Source organism: Lissotriton helveticus, chromosome 12 (genome assembly GCF_964261635.1).
Source record: "Lissotriton helveticus chromosome 12, aLisHel1.1, whole genome shotgun sequence".
NCBI lineage: Eukaryota > Metazoa > Chordata > Amphibia > Caudata > Salamandridae > Lissotriton > Lissotriton helveticus.
In genome coordinates this window covers 121,183,643-121,199,798 of record NC_136073.1, presented here as the reverse complement: position 1 = coordinate 121,199,798, position 16,156 = coordinate 121,183,643, and the positions used below count along the sequence as shown (strand labels likewise).

Below are 16,156 nucleotides of genomic sequence, written 5' to 3'. Positions count from 1 at the left end.
ATGGCATCATTGGCTGGTATTCCAAGTCCATTCAGGGGGCAATAAAAATAAACGATTTCTTAGATTTCCACATAAAAATATATCCTTTGCTGGACAATAATGACATATTGGTAATTTCTCTGCAGATTGGCCGTCATGGATTGTACCGTGTACATCTGGTACAATCTTGATAATCATAGAAATGGATTGATTAGTATCATTGGAACAATTGAATCAATTGTTTAAACTAAGTAAGTGCAATCATAAGCCGGAACAGAATGTATTTAAGAAAGAAATTGCTTTTAGCCGGCACGAAGTTATATATGTGATATTTATGAAATATTTATAGAAATGAGCATTTATATGAATTTGATTACCCTTTTCGAATCAACAACATAAGACTCAGTAATCAGACAACATGATGTAAGATGATTTAAGGCAAGGATACACTGTGTATTTTGATACATTCTAAGATGGCCCCCCAGGGACATCTACTATGTTCAGAGATGTTTAAGGCCCATTGTCTGTTTCTACAGCCCTTCTGCCGTTCAATAGTGGTGGTCTTAGATTTAAGGCCGAAAATGGGTAATGAATGCGGACATTGACAAAGGCAAGGTTGCCGAAACGGGTCTGTCAGTTTCTGTCGTGGTTTTAATAAAATAAGTTACTTGTAATCACTCCGGAGTGCGCAATGTTCCTTTGGGGAGAGAAACCAGCCAAATGTGAGACAGCCCTCACAAGCTACAGCAACTACCACATTTGAGAGTTGCGGCTTTAAGGCAAGAACTTGGAAACTATATAGAGATATATAGATATTTTTTTATTTTACTCTGTTATTTAACTGCTATTTAATCTGATTCAAGCATGGGATCTATGAAAGATCCAGTACTGGTGAATAAAATAAGTTACTTTCCTGTAACTGTAGTTCTCCAGTACTGGTATCGTTCATAAATTCACATGCGATCCACCATTCTCCGTTGATAGGCTCACCTGCTCTTTAATAGTAATACTTATACACACTTGTGCTCTAAAAATCTGACAGACCGAAGTCTGAGGGTAGACTCCTAGAGGGTGCTGCAAACTGATTGGTCGAAGTTTGGTTTCTTATAAATTATAGGGATTGTTACTAAAGTGGAGGTTTTATGGCCTTCTCAAGCTATGTTTAACATTACACTGCTTTTCTAGTTGGACCGTGGGACACCCATTTCGAGGAATGATCAAGCATTTGAAACTATAAAAGATACCAATGTTGGAGAACTACAGTTATAGGTAAGTACCTTATTTTCTTACAGGTAAGTAACTTTTTCTTTGCTGCATAAGCCCTTGAAGTGTCTTTCACTGGCATATTGCCAGTGAGAAACAACACACAAACTTAATATTTCTGCTTACTAATATTTCAATGTGGAATATTCCTTGTGATTGGTCTGTGCGTCTCTAAGCAGAGAAATTTTAAATGATTGCTTAGAAAGGGATAAATGTATGAGAATACCATGGCTCAACTATGTAAAGAGTATCTTAGAGGCCCTTGGCTACAAGAACCTTTTCACTAACCCTGTAGCAATTGCAGCCCAGCATAAGACGTTAGTAAAAAAAGCTTTTCTGAAGCAAAAAGCACAACAGAGAGCTGAGGCTGAAGGGCTTAAAAAGACAGTGAGGGCTCACAATCTGGCTAAGAGCGTCGAGGGTATGGAGCCATATTTGTACCTCATGCACAACGCTCAGGATAGATATTTGATGTGCCGCTTTAGATTAAATTTACTTCCCTATCTATTGGCATCACCAGCAGGGTTCTCAACCACAATTGAGCAGAAGGGATCCTGCGGCTGCGACAATAGGTCTCCGCAGGATTCCCTTCATTTTGTTCTACTCTGCCCTTTCTTTACCATGCCTAGGCGCAGATTTCTAGTGAAAATAAAAAAAAAAGCCAATTTGGAACATGCTAATGAGGCCCTAATTTACCTACAGAAAGCATCTGACCCGTTAACATTATGCTGTATAATGAATTTTATCAAAGTGGCGGTCCGTTTAAGGGTAACCAGAGGAGAAGAATGATGTTTAAAAACTGTTAACTGTTTTAAAAGTGTCATAACCCCTTTTCCCTTTTTTTGTAATATGTAAACAATAATTATTGTAATCGGGATCTTGAAAATGATTTAATGAATTTTTTACTTATGTATAATGTATGTGCTTTTATGGTGATCTCTAATCACCGAATAAAGAACCCTTGAATTGAATTGGTCTGTGACATCGTGGAACTTTGTGCTTTTTACATGTTTGTGCCACACCTGTATCAGATGAGGGGAGTTTTGAGCCAGCTACCTTCACTTTTAAGTCTTCATTTGAACCAAAGTCTTTAAGCTATAACTCTGGTTTTATTCTGATATCACCCTGGTATAGAGATCTGACATGTTCAGTTTACTTTGGCTGTAATTTTTGCAGGGACTCCATCCCAGAAATTCGTACAGTGTGCATGGAAGAGATGGGTGTCTGGATGAAGAGTTACAGCTACTCCTTCTTAAATGATGGTTACTTGAAGTATATCGGCTGGACTCTAAATGACAAGGTATATCTCTCTGATGTCAAACAGAATAAACAAACATAGTTGTGGGGTGAGGGGACTGAAAACAGAGTTTGGGTGGATTCATTGAAGGAGTGCTGTATTTGTACATAGAAAATGTAACTTCACTTTGTTTGATCCTGGTGTCTAAGGGTGCCTTTACCTTTGTCTGTTATGGAGATGAAGACTCAACTTTTCCAGTCATTTACCTCCCAGAACTCTCTGCTGCTGTGCTCTCCTTTCTGAAGGAACAAATGTATCATGATTTACTTTTGAGTAATTTAACTGCATACTACTAAGTTGGGATCTCCCTGTGAGCACTGGGGTCGCACAAGGTAGTGAAACAGTAATGCGGCTGCAACCTCCCATTATGCATAGCGTGAACAAAAGTTGTATGGACGTTTTTGCAGGAAGACCGCATCATCTTAAGGAGTCTCAATCCCGCAGTTCTTGCATCTCTTCCTCACTAAACCAGCCTGCAGGCAAATCCAAGTAGATGATAGAAACTGATGAGTCTGCTGGGTTCCCAAGCAGAAATTGTGAACAGGTGATGAGACTGGATCTAAATTTTGCCTGCAGCCTGTGTTTCTAGAAACCTAACCACTAGTAAAGGTTCTTGACTGAAGCAGTTAAAGTATCGCATCACTGCCATGCATAGTGTTGTCATAAATGCTGTCATTTCAGATGTTGCATTGATGTCTTGGAACATGTTATGGAGGATGGAGTATGTGAGGTTATTAGCACTGCATGCTGAGGACGCAACTTCCTGTTAGTTCAGTAATCCACTTGCCATCTTCAAATCTACAATTTGAAAACAAAAGAAACAAAATTTAAACTGTTGGTATGAGGACTGCAAGTGCCAGTGCCATAGTATGATAGGTACCTGGGGAAGATACTCCTGGATTTTCAGTAGATACTATCAAGTTATTAGTGCTGCCGCTTATTCAAATGATTTTGCTGCCCATAGCTCCTCTCATGGGCTGGCCCTTCATTGATCTCATGGCCCCTCCTTACCAGCTAGCAACCAGAGGCTCAGCAGAGGAATTTAAATCATTCTTTGGAAGCCCTCTGTTTGGGGCTCATACAGATGATTAAATACTGCACATGGGGGCTGAATTAGAGACCATCATGGCTGTGTGTATTTGAAACTTAAGGAGGACAAGAAACATCCATGCAAACCTGGTGATTGCCGTTCCCACAAACAGAAGTTTCAAGCCCCTCAATGGCTGCAGAAATACCACAAACTAGCAACATCCAAAGTCCTTATGCAAAACTTTATTGCACAGTGTTACTTTACGCACCAATTTAGATTATCTTTGAAATAAGAAATAACTTTAAAAAATGGGGAAAAAACATCAAAAGTCCTTCCAGCCCCATTACTCAAAAGGATGAGCGCCACCAAACCCCATCTGCCGCAGGAAAACCATTCACACAGTGAGTTTTCACTGACCCCACCCTTTTATGTTCACTCTGGTAGGAGGAAGAATCACCAATCTCTGTAAGAGTGCAAGGAAAGAAGAGTGATGGGTGATGAACATTGTGGAAAATGGTTGTTCTTTGAATTTTTGATCATTAATATAACCTTCATTTGTCAGTTGGCAACAATTGTTCAGGAGTTTGGTATATCGGCTTTCTCATATGCAGACGTCACACATTGATGGTTTCTTTTGCAAACGGCCCAAATCTTGAACACCAGTAATTGTTGCCTTGCTTGGAAAGAGTAGCCAGTTGGATGACCACTTGCTGCTTGAAACTAAACGGCTAAAAGACAGAACTGATGATCCTAGGGAATAATGCCATACCTAAACCTTTGACCAGCTGGCTGAGCTGTATCGGTAACACCCCGGCTCCAAAATCCCCGATTAAGAATCTGTGAATGTGGTTGGACAGAGACCTGACAATGGACTACCAAGCAAAAAAACTGGCTGACACTTGCTTTAGGCTACTTAGAATGATCAGGTAGATTCTAGAACTGATCCCAGAGCATTTAAGAAACCGTGGTTCAAACCCTGATAGTTTCCTGCCTGGATTATAGTAACTCTATTTATGTGGCTTCTCCGAAATATGTTTTAAAAAGTCTCCAGGTCTACAAAACACTGCAGCTAGGCTTCTCCTCAAAATCTCAGAGCATGAACCAGTAAGGGAATCTTTGAAACTGCAAGGATTACATTAAAATCACTTTGCATTGACATTGCATTTAATGCGGGAAAGACCGAGGTGCTCTACTGCTCAGTGGGTAGGGTTCCTTCTGTGCTGCCAAGCAATTTCTGGCCCACCGACACATCGACTGCAGTTATGCCGGTTGTAACGGTCCCTAACCTGGGTGTTATGTTTAACAAACTTACTATGGAGGCTTAGGTTACTAAAATGGTGGGCTGTTGTTTTGCTATTATTAGATCTTTACGGAAAATCTTTCCCCTGTTGCCTCCTCACGCGCGTGCGTTAGTGGCACAAAGTACCATTTTAAGCAGATTAGACTACTACAACGCCCTTCTGTTAAGAGTCTCTGGATAGAATTTGGATAGAATTTCAAATTTCTTCTGGATAGACTTCAGAGGATTCAGTCAACTTCAGCCAAGCTAGCCCTAGGTTGGCCCAGAAGCTCTTCTTCCTCATCGGCCTTGGCAGAGTTGCATTGGCTCCCGTTGAGACAGAGAATTCAGTTTAAGTCCCTCTGTCTAGTGTTTAAAGCTCTGCTTCTATGCGGCGAAAGTTTGAATGGTAGGTTCCAGCTAGAAGCCTCCGTTCCTCATCGGCGAGATTGGTTAGAATACCGAGAGTGAGTAAAGTTAAATCGGGTTGCTGAACTTTTGGCGTAGCAGCTGCTAGACTTCGGAATGAACTTCCACTGGAACTGAGACAAGTCACTGATCTTTCTTTTTACAAAGAGACTAAAAACTTGGCTGTTCCCCAAAGCCTAATCTGGCTGTCTGCTTTTTGGGCACACTTATATACTGTACTATGAGCATGCTAGCGCCATGATGCCTGTTAGGTGATAGAGCGCTTTGGCTGACTGGAGAGAAGTTCACTAGGAGAGCTCTGCTGGCTTGGGATCACTTTCTATGATATCCCTGTTAGCCTCATCGGAATCTTTACCGGACTTTGAAAGAAGAGGAAATAAAGCCACAAGTAACAGGATCATCAACCTTAATGACAAAAGTTCCATCTCTCACCTCGTCAACATCGGAACAGGTTGCGAGGCTCGAAACCAACGACTCTCACTGTCCTGCGACGTCACGGATCGTGGGTCCCAGAGGCAGATATAGTACGGGTTCCTCTGCCAGTCTTCATCCACGCTGAGTGCACAACCACAGATGCGCGCTGATTGTTGGTGGGCAGGCCGACTGAAAAAATTGATGAGCCATCCTCCATGAATAAAGTACGGAATCACACCGATGACCTGATCGCCCCTCGTCTCGCAGTGAGTAATTGACAAGCTGCACTTTTTTTCAGTTCTGGGGCCCAGGCTGTGCCTAATATTGTTTCCGTGCTGATTCCCCGGCCGCGACCCCCCTTTTTCAAGACTGGGACGAGGGCGATGGGGTGGAGGAAAAAAAAAAAACCAATGAGGAGCGCACCATGAGGTCCTGCTGTCCGTCGGCCGTATGACCCAACCAGCACGAGAAGTAGCCCTGCTTTTACAGAGACGGTGGGGGCTGCCTCTGCTTCGAGAGGATCGCACCGCGCTCGAGTCCACACACTCCGGTCCCCGCATGTGCTGACGTGGGAGGAAAGACTCGGTCTCATACGGAGGGACCGCGACCACCGGGCGCATATGCGGCCAAACTCTGTCTGGAATCTAGACTGGGCGAGGCCAGGAGGAAGCTGCAGTCTGCCCACCCCCGATCCGATGGGGGACTGCGCCGAGAGCGCACAGCTAAGTTAGATGAAGTGCCCCTCTCCAAGATATTTGAGGGAAGACATCAGTGAACCGGGGCATCGCAAGCACAGCGCCCTGGACTATTAAGGGAAGGATCCGCAATCTAATGGCACCTAGTAAGCGCTGCTGAGGTGACAGCATCGTGGACACAGTGAGTTCACTTTCATCTTGCTTACTTAACTTATGGAGTTTTCTGAACTCTTGTCTTTTTACTCTGCTGCAATGGCACATTAAAATGGCTGACAGGGATATTTGAGGCAAAGAGAAGCAAAATGGCTGGTCACTCTAACAACAAGGGTGGAAGGCACACCCCCCACCATCGGTCAACCTGGTCTCGGATCCATAGCATCCCAGATGGCTCAAATGCCAACCACAGCAACTAAAGTAGGACTAAAACCAAAAAAAGTGAATGGGAAAATGTGCATAGAAAGAAAAACAAGACTACAATTATCAGCCCTTAGTCTGTGGAAAAAGATATAGGACTGTACTGCTACTTAGGAGGCTCTGCACTAACGAGGCGGCCATATTGGAAAACCTTCACCACTTGGACATAACATGCACCCTAAGTCTGCCGATCTTCCTTACCATCTAAAACAGATCCACTGACCATCTCGCAGCCCTGTTTAAATCATTGCCCTACTGGATCATCAAAACTGCTATAGGACTTTATTCCCCTAATCCACTGCAAGTGAAAAGGGACTTAGAAACTGAAATAGGACCCGCCACCTCACAACCTCTATCCTTCTCATCAGGATAGAAACAGGACTCTTCTCCTCATCCCACAAAAGTTAGTGAAATAGAAACAGACAAAGGTCTACACTACCACTCTCTTTCCTCCCTAAGTTGTCGGCCATCTTTGACTCGTCTTAGACCAATCCTAGACTAGTCCCACCGCAGGCTTCCGAATCACACCCTCCTCGGTTGTTACTGCCCTATATACATTCCCTTCAGCTATTACTTCTCTACATAGCCACTCTCTTTCTTCCCTAAGGTGTTGGCCATCTTAGTCTAGTCCTGACTAGCCCTAGGCTAGTCCCTCCTCAGTCATCCTTCTCTCATTCTCTACAGTCACTACCTACCCGCGACAATACCACACATTCACCCTACATATACCTCTTTTCTCACAATGGAACTCATAGGCACCTACACATACAAAATCATTTACACCCCCCCCCCAAGCTCACAAAAAAATCAGCCAAAACCTTCAAACACAACTTCCTGAAATCCCACCCAGAAACTCCCTTTGCAGATCCTTATTTCTCACCTCAATTTGGTCCCACAACTACCAACATCATCTTCTACACCAAACGTAGGGCAAAATGGAGGAAAGCCTTCCTATCCTTACTCATGACTTCCTCCATGAAGAAGTCCACACATGGTCTTCGGATATCTATTACATCATCACAACTCTTCCAAGCCACAGCAACCATCACTATCTACAATAACGGCACTATCCTCATTCAGTCCACGGATCATAGCCTTAACCTATTTGATAACATATTTCATATTATTAAAGAGCATGTATCCAAGCCTCTCCTTTCTCCCAGCCACTCTTCCTCTTGCACCGCCCCTCGGCCTCCTACATCTAGCCCCCCCCTCCCCTACCACCTCCCCCCCAACCCTCACATGTAGACCCTCCTCCACGGTAACCTCCCCCCTCCTCTTACATTTAGTTCACCCTACTCCTGCTACATCTCCACCCTGCCACCTCCCACAACTAACCCTCCCCCCTCCTTTCACATCACCATCTCCTATCTAGCCCCTCCTCCTCCGTGGCCACCCCTCCTCCTTCCATACCTATTCCCCCACAGCCCTCACCTCCTCCCATCCGCTCACACCCAGTCCCCCCTCCTCCTCTCACAACATCACCACCCCTCCCCCACCTAGTCCCCACTCCCCCATCAACACCCCCCTCTTCTCACATCCAGTCTCCCCTCCTCCTCTCACATCTTCTCCTCCCCCTCTCACACCTAGTCCCCCCTTCTCTTCGCACATCACCACCCCCCCTCCTCTCACACCTAACCCTCTCCTCACTACCTCCCCCACTTCCCCCACCTCTACTCCCCCCTCAACCCATACCACCAATATGCCCGCCCTCCTATACCACCCCCACTCCCCTCTCCTCCCCCCCCACCTTGTTACCCCTCCCCCACACTGTCAGTGGAATCACACAAGTACCCACCAGGGAAACTCCCACATCATCTCCTCTCCCTCCTTCACACGCCCCTATTTCCTCTATACCCACGCCTAACACATACCAAACTCTTTACCCACTTCCGCCCCATACTCTTTCCTGGCCCCTTTCAGGTCTCACACCAAACAGAGACCAATCTCCTGAACTTTTACTACACTCTACCATCCCCACCACCACCCTCCATAACTCCACTCTGGACAAGATTATGTCCACCCTCTTCCAAATCAAAGACGAGCTACAAACATTCAAAGAGCTATTTACAAATCATATTAGACACCCTTCTCTACCCGGTACCCACCTACCCCGCCAGCCCCCCACCCCATCTACATGCTCACACATACACAACCCTCCTCTCTGGACCTCTATCCCTGCCCTTAGCTCTTCCACCCGACCTTTCCGATCCATCAATACATTGACACGCTATGACATACGTGCCCTCCTACACTCCTATGATTCCGCCTCCATGGCCCGCACAGCCACCGCACACCTCCCCATCCCTACTATCCATTCCAACCCTCACAGGCCCACTACTCAGAATAATAGAGGCACCATCTCTAATAATCTCACAAAAGTCACCCTCACTCTGGACCCCTCCGTCTCCATCTTCACCCCACGGCTCAAATGCACACTACTTAACTGTAGATCTGCCCCCAGACACGCATCGGACATAGCCGACCTCCTAATCGCACTTGATCTAGACCTTATCATACTCACGAAACCTGGTTAACAGAATCCTCTTCCCCCCTCATTGACATTTTAGTTCCCCCTAACTACCACATCAGATTATACCGGGCCTGCTGGACAGGAGGTGGTATTGCAGTCATTCACAGGAGTAACCTCTCAGTAACTAGAGCAATCTCCCCTACATTTTCCTCTTGTGAACACATATGCCTCGACGTCAACAGTGAGGGCAATCCAGTTTGCTCTCCACATATCCTTTACCACCCACCAGGAGACAACCTCACCTTCACTGAACACCTCATGGACATGATCACTACGAACTCGGGTCGACAAATTACACAAATATTCCTTGGTGATTTCAATCTTCACTGGAATGATCACAATGACTCGGTCGTTAAGTCACAAAAACTTCCTCAACACCCTAGACCTCACCCAAATCTGCAACAGCCCCACCCACGACAAAGGCTCTATCCTGGACCTCATCATCTCCAAAGGTGATGCCACCCAACTAGACTCAATCCAAGCCTGTGACTGGTCTGACCACTACATTATCACATTCTTCATCAATGAATATGTGAAACTTTGTCCAGCCCAATCCACCAAACCCAAGACCTGGAAAAGAGACCTGAAGAAACTCAATCCCAACTCCTTACCATCACCCAGCTACAACCTTCTCCTTCCCCCCCACCGGAATCAACGATGTTCAGGTGCTCACCGATCATTACCTCAAAGCAATGACCACGATAGTCAACGAAGTTGCACCCCTTCAGTTAAAGAGTCTCTTCCAAAATCTCTAAACCATGGTACGACGGTCTGCTCAATGATGACAGACGAGCTATGAGATTAGCTGAACGCAATTGGAGATCTACACCCTCAGGTTTTCACCTCAATGCACTAAAGAAAAAGAGAAACGCTAACTTCAGGAAAATCAAACGATCAAAGGCTGACTTCTTTAGCCTTCAACTTGACCAACCAAAAAACCAACCATAGGCAAGATCCTTGGCACCCTGAAGCCCTCCAATCACCTCACGGACCCTCTACCTGCTAACGCTGTAAAGGATCTTATCCCATGGCTTCTACCGCTCTGGACCAAAATCATTAACAGCTCTCTCCAACAAGGATGCATCCCAGACTCCCTCAAAGTGGGACAAGTATCGCCCATACTCAAGAAACCCACAGCTGACCCTACTGACCTTAATAACTATCGCCCTATCTCCAACATCCCTACCTTAGCCAAACTGTTAGAAAAATGTGTTCACCTCCAACTGACAAAACACATTGATCACTTTGACCTCCTCAACCGACACCAATCCGGCTTCCGCGCAGGCCACAGCACAGAAACAGCCATGACTCACATTATTGATGATGCACTTCAAATTCTTGACCAAAATGGTACCTGCCTCCTCATACTTTTCGACCTGTCTTCAGCTTTCGACACGGTCAAACACGAGAACTTACTCGATCTGCTGAACACCAGAATGGGTCTTTCGGGAATAGTACTCAAATGGTTCACCTCCTTCCTCCACAATCGGACTCAGAAATTCAAAATCAACAACACTTTTTCCTGCCCTGCCCCAGTAACACTAGGTGTCCCGCAAGGATCAGCCTTATCCCCTACACTTTTCAATGTAGTCATGGAGCCACTCACCGTACTGCTTCATGCCTCTAATGTGCAATTCCACATGTATGCTGACGACACCCAACTCTACCTCAAACTTCAATCCCCTGAAGACATCAAACTTCTCAACTCAACTCTTAAGGAAACACAGACATGGTTGGCAGAGAACCATCACAAACTTAATGCTCTAAAAACTGAGTTCTTACTAATAGCTCCCCCCGCCAAACTCCACATCGCTCAGGATTGGCTTAAACACCTCAATGCATTCAACGTCCAACCCATCATTGTAGACTCAGCAAAATCTTTAGGTATAACCCTGGACTCCAATCTCAATATGCAACGACATATCAGCAATGCAACGAAGGGAGCTAATTTCCAAATCAACACCTTGAGGATGCTGAAACCCTTCCTCCCAGCCAACGACTTCCGAACTGCGGTCCAAGCGCTAGTTATCCCTCAGATCGATTATGGAAGCACCACACTCTGTGGCCTCCCCCTATCTACAACCGCACCTCTAAGAGCTTCTATCAATGCTGCAGCAAGACTCATCACTGGATCAAAAAAACGCTCACACATCTCCCCGACTTAAAATCTCTGAACTGGTTACCCTATGAAACCAGAATACACCTGAAAATTGGGTGCATTACTCATAAGGCCTTACACCACAGTTACATCGCACAGAAATTGACAATCTCAGGAGGTTCAGGAACAACAAGAAATTCCACAAAATTTCCACTAGACAAAAACATACAAACGCTCCTTCTCAGGGATGGCCCCCAGGATTTGGAATACCCTCCCTCCAGAAATAATACTTATCTCATCCACTGCATCCTTCAAAAAGGAAGTTAAATCGATCCTCCTGGCTGAATTCACTTGAACTTTAAACTGTGTAAATACTATTTAACTGTTTCTCTTTCCCCTGTATTACATTGTTTTTGTCTTCTCATTATATGTAAAGCGCTCTGATATCTGTAAGGATCTTGTTCGCACTATATAAAACCTTGAAAATAAATAAAAATAAATAAATAAAATGTGCGATCATTAAAGGTTGTATGCGCAAGGGCAAATTCAGACCTATGGTCACAAAAACGTAATCTCTAGGAGATTGTATAGCTCAGCAAGCTGAACTACAAGCATTCAAGATGGCACTTGAAAATACGGATTGCGAATTCCCCTCACTCATAGTGTGTGATTCTTTCTAATGTGTCCGATCCTACAATGAATATTTACAGAATTGGCTTCAAAACGGTTTCAAAGATGCAAAAGGTGGCACAATCAAGCATAAAACGCTTTGGGAACAAGTAGTTCAGTTGCGAAACGGACTACGAAACACCCACGTGATACATACGCTGTGTCATCAATGTGATGGCGTTCACGTTGAAGGGAATTCATTGGCTGATGAAGCAGCAAAATGGGCTGTGCAAACTGCTTCCGTAACTGCAATCAATCGTACAAAAACTACTACACAGGCTGAGGCCCTGGCCTCCTATGGTGGCAGTCAGGACTAACCTCCTGACTGAGGTGCTTCAGCCGGCAGCGGCCTCTTCGTAGCCTGTGTTACACTTTAATGAGGCCCTCACGGACATCCTTCTGGGCACTTGGTCCAAGCCCAGCACAGGTGCTCCTGTGGATAGGATGATTGCCCGACGCCACCGACCCAATTTTCCTCTCCCAACACCCTACCCCCTCAACAAAGGCGTGTTGCCTTCTGCTCCCTCAGATAGGGAATCCAAGAAGCTGGACTATCTTGGCAAGAAGATATTTTCTTCTGCCAACTTAGGATTGTGGTCGGTGAACACTGCATGTCTCTTGGACCGTTACACCCACTCTGTGTGGGACACGGTTGCGCAAGTGTTGCCACAGTCCCCGGAGAAGGCCCGGGTCGTACTCTCCCGTGCTGTCACAGAGGGTAGAGACGCAGCAAAGTACGCCATTCGATGTGGGCTGGATACTGTTGACTCGCTTGGTAGACCGATTTCTATGTCAGGAGATGGCGGTGGTCACTGCTCATCTGCGCAGATCAGGGGTTCCAGTCTTCCCCTATCTCGATGACTGGTCTTTGAAGGCAGGCTCGCCACAGGCTGTCTTCTCCCACCTAAAGACTAAGGCAGACCTCTTATACTCGCTGGGGTTCACCATCAATGTGCTGAAGTCATACCTTATTCCCTCTCAGAAGCTCCTTTTCATCTGAGCAGTTCTAGATACAGCGCGGTTTAGGGCGTATCCTTCTGAGCAGCGAGTCTGGAATATTTGGGCTATGATACAGATGTTTCAGCGTCTCCTGGAGAGGTTGCTGGACCTCATGGCCTCATGGATCCTTCTGGTAGATCATTTCAGGTGGCACATGCGAGCTCTACAGTGGGACCTGAAGTTCCAGTGAGCCCAGCATCAGGGGAATCTTTCAGATTGCGTCCATATCTCGGAAGGCATGGCACACCAATTGCAGAGGTGGCTAACGGACCAGGATTGGGTCAACGGCATATCCCTCTCCCTTCCCCAACTAGAGTTCACAGTGGTGACTGATGCGTCACTCCTGGGATGGGGCGTGTGAGAGGTTGGCCTGGTATATGCTGACCACTAATTATAGTGGGCACTTTGAACCGGTCCAAACAACCCTTATTGATGATTAGGTTAAAGACAACCTTTATTGAAAGCTATCCTAATGGGTAGCTATGGAGAGCAGCCTTTAGGCTAAGTCTCGAAGGAATGTAAAGCAGTTTGTTTTACCAGAGCAGAACCTCCTGAATGACCAAATGAAAGGAGAACCACACAAGTAATATATAATATATATGTATTTGTTACTAAACACTCTCTACTAACCTCTTTATGAGATTAGAGAACAAAGCACACAATATTAAATCACTAGAACAGTAGATAGCACAGTACACAATGGGCTCCAGGTGGAGAAACCGTATACTAAGAAAGTGGTAAAACAACCACGACTTGACTAGGCAGAGTGCCTAGAGCATGTAGAATCGCTGGGACCCCAAAGTAGTGACACAGGAGACCCACGGAGGACGGGTGGAGTGTGAGAACACAGGCGCGAGCTCCGTGCAACTCTACGGGAAAGTCGATGTTGCAATTTTAAAGATTAAAGACACTTCGGAGAGGACTTTGAGCAAACCCTTTCAAACATAGAAGGTTCTAAGGCCAGCACTCTTGTGAGCACTGGAGTACTTGTGTTCCCTAACCCAGGGAAGCCGGGTGCATAGGTGTCAAGTGATGTCCGGAATCTTTGTCTTTTTCAATGGTGTGATGCGGAAAAGTGCTGCTGCCGTGAGAAGAACCTGGAAGCAGAGGGGACAGAGTCTGGGTCACTTCAGAGTGACCAGGGGCTCGGTAAACGAAAGCCCACCGATGACTGGTGCTTCAGGTGAGATGATGCAATGCTTGACTCTGCTGCCACGGGGACCAGGAGACGTCGACGACGCCCAAAGTCCGGCAGTGAGCTGTCCCACGAAGGATGTCGAGTGCTGGGTGGGGGGGGGGGTCAATATTTGGATGGAACACCAACAAGCCTTGGCAACTGCAACCCATGCGGTCAGAGGAAATCAGCTTTGGTGAGGGCCAGCAAGGTCCTGGGGACTCTCCGAGCAATGGAGAGACATGGCACGTCTGGAGCAACCAGGAAAGTCCACGGAAAGTCAGTTAACTTCACAGGGACCCACAGTCCAACGGACCAGGGATCGCGAAGGGACCTCGAGATGAATCACAATATACCAGCCCACGGAACACTAGTGGAGTGTAGGCCAGAAATCCATGGTGGAAACACTGCTCTGGGTCAGGACTACAAGTAGCCCAAAGCACAGCCTCAGGGATTACCGAAAATCATATGGTGCTGCAAAAGTACATGGTGCAAAGGGGTTTAGGTTGCATGGTCCCCATGAGGTATACAGGCCTCAGAATAGCTGAGAGCGCAGATCAACCTCAGAAACCTCAGGAACCCAACTCCTGTGTTGCAGAAATCTTAGGAGTCCTCAGGAGCTTCGGTGATGCAAACCGGTCAGATGCGTTTAGGTGCCTGCTTAGCAGGGGAGTAACTCCTTTACTCCAGGGGAGATTCTTCAGTCGTCCAGCGTTGTGCAGCTCATCAAAGTACTTGGTTTCTGTAGCAGAGTTTAGTCCAGGTTAAATCAAAAGTCATGTCGTCCTGTACTTTATACCAAGGAAGGGGTGGGACAAACTCTGGGGACCCACCTATGGAGGGTCAGGACAAAGGGGTGGTTACACCCATGTCATTTGTCCAGTTATGCTCCAGAGCAGGAGCGAATGGCTGCTGCAACCGGTTTGAGCTGGACTATGCACAGGGACACCAAATATGCCCCCAGTGCAGATATCAAAGCACTCGGAGTGCACCTGCCCATCCCAATACACTAAAGCCTGTCTTGGAGGTGGTTACACCTCCCTGTGACAGGAAGCCTAGTGTCAAGCCTTCCCCTGCTCGAGCATGGCTCAGCAGCAGGAGGGCGGACTCGTGTCTTTGGCTGGCTGCATCCATTGTTTGATGCCCCGGTCGGGAAAGCTGGTACCGCGTGTACCGGTGTGTCACATATGTCCCTTTAGGAGGGTGGATTCATATCTCCTCCGCCAGTTACTGGCGGGGAGGTATGATTCCAAGGTGTTTGACACCAAACACAACATGTTTCTAAGCAGCTGTTTTAAAGTTAGCATTTACCGCAAGGTTATAATGCACTTAAAAGTATATGGTTGGCTGCATCACAAACAACCCCGGAGAATATGCTCTGATGGTGGCAGAGGGGCTCTACTCATGCATGGGCACCCTCTCACATAAAACCCGGCGGCACCCTGCCTTCAGGATTGATAAGGCCTGCCAGAGGGGTGACTGATATGTGCAGTGATATAAGGTAGATATAGGAACCTATATCTAAATAAGGGGTGCATGCACCACCTTACACAGGCTGCAGTAGCAGACCTGTGGTGTCTGTTTGAGTGGTCTCTCAGTGATGGCCCAATACATGCTGCAGCCCCTGGGATGCCTCTGGGGTACCTATGCCCTAGGTACATAGTATACCATAGTATACCATATACTAGGGACTCATAAAGGTACCCTAGAATACAATCTGGAGTGTACCTAAAGTACATGCAATCAATTTAGAGGAGAAAGCTGGGGTCCTGGATAGCAGGATCCCCTAAATCTAAAAGTGAAACGTCCGCTAAAAGTGGGGGTAACTATAAGAAGCAGATCTCTCTCCTACATGGTGGCCACATGGGAGAGGCGGGGATCCG

At 46.3% G+C, this 16,156-nt stretch overlaps 1 protein-coding gene across 2 annotated transcripts in view; it reads left to right on the top strand.

The window, feature by feature from the left end:
• Positions 1-16,156, top strand: part of STAG3 (STAG3 cohesin complex component) — a 1,426,160-nt gene that overhangs the window by 622,513 nt on the left and 787,491 nt on the right. For both annotated transcript variants that reach the window (XM_078669437.1, XM_078669436.1), the window contains exon 10: positions 2,419-2,542. In XM_078669437.1, coding sequence (XP_078525563.1) covers positions 2,419-2,542 — 124 coding nt within the window. The remainder of the gene's footprint in view (positions 1-2,418; positions 2,543-16,156) is intronic.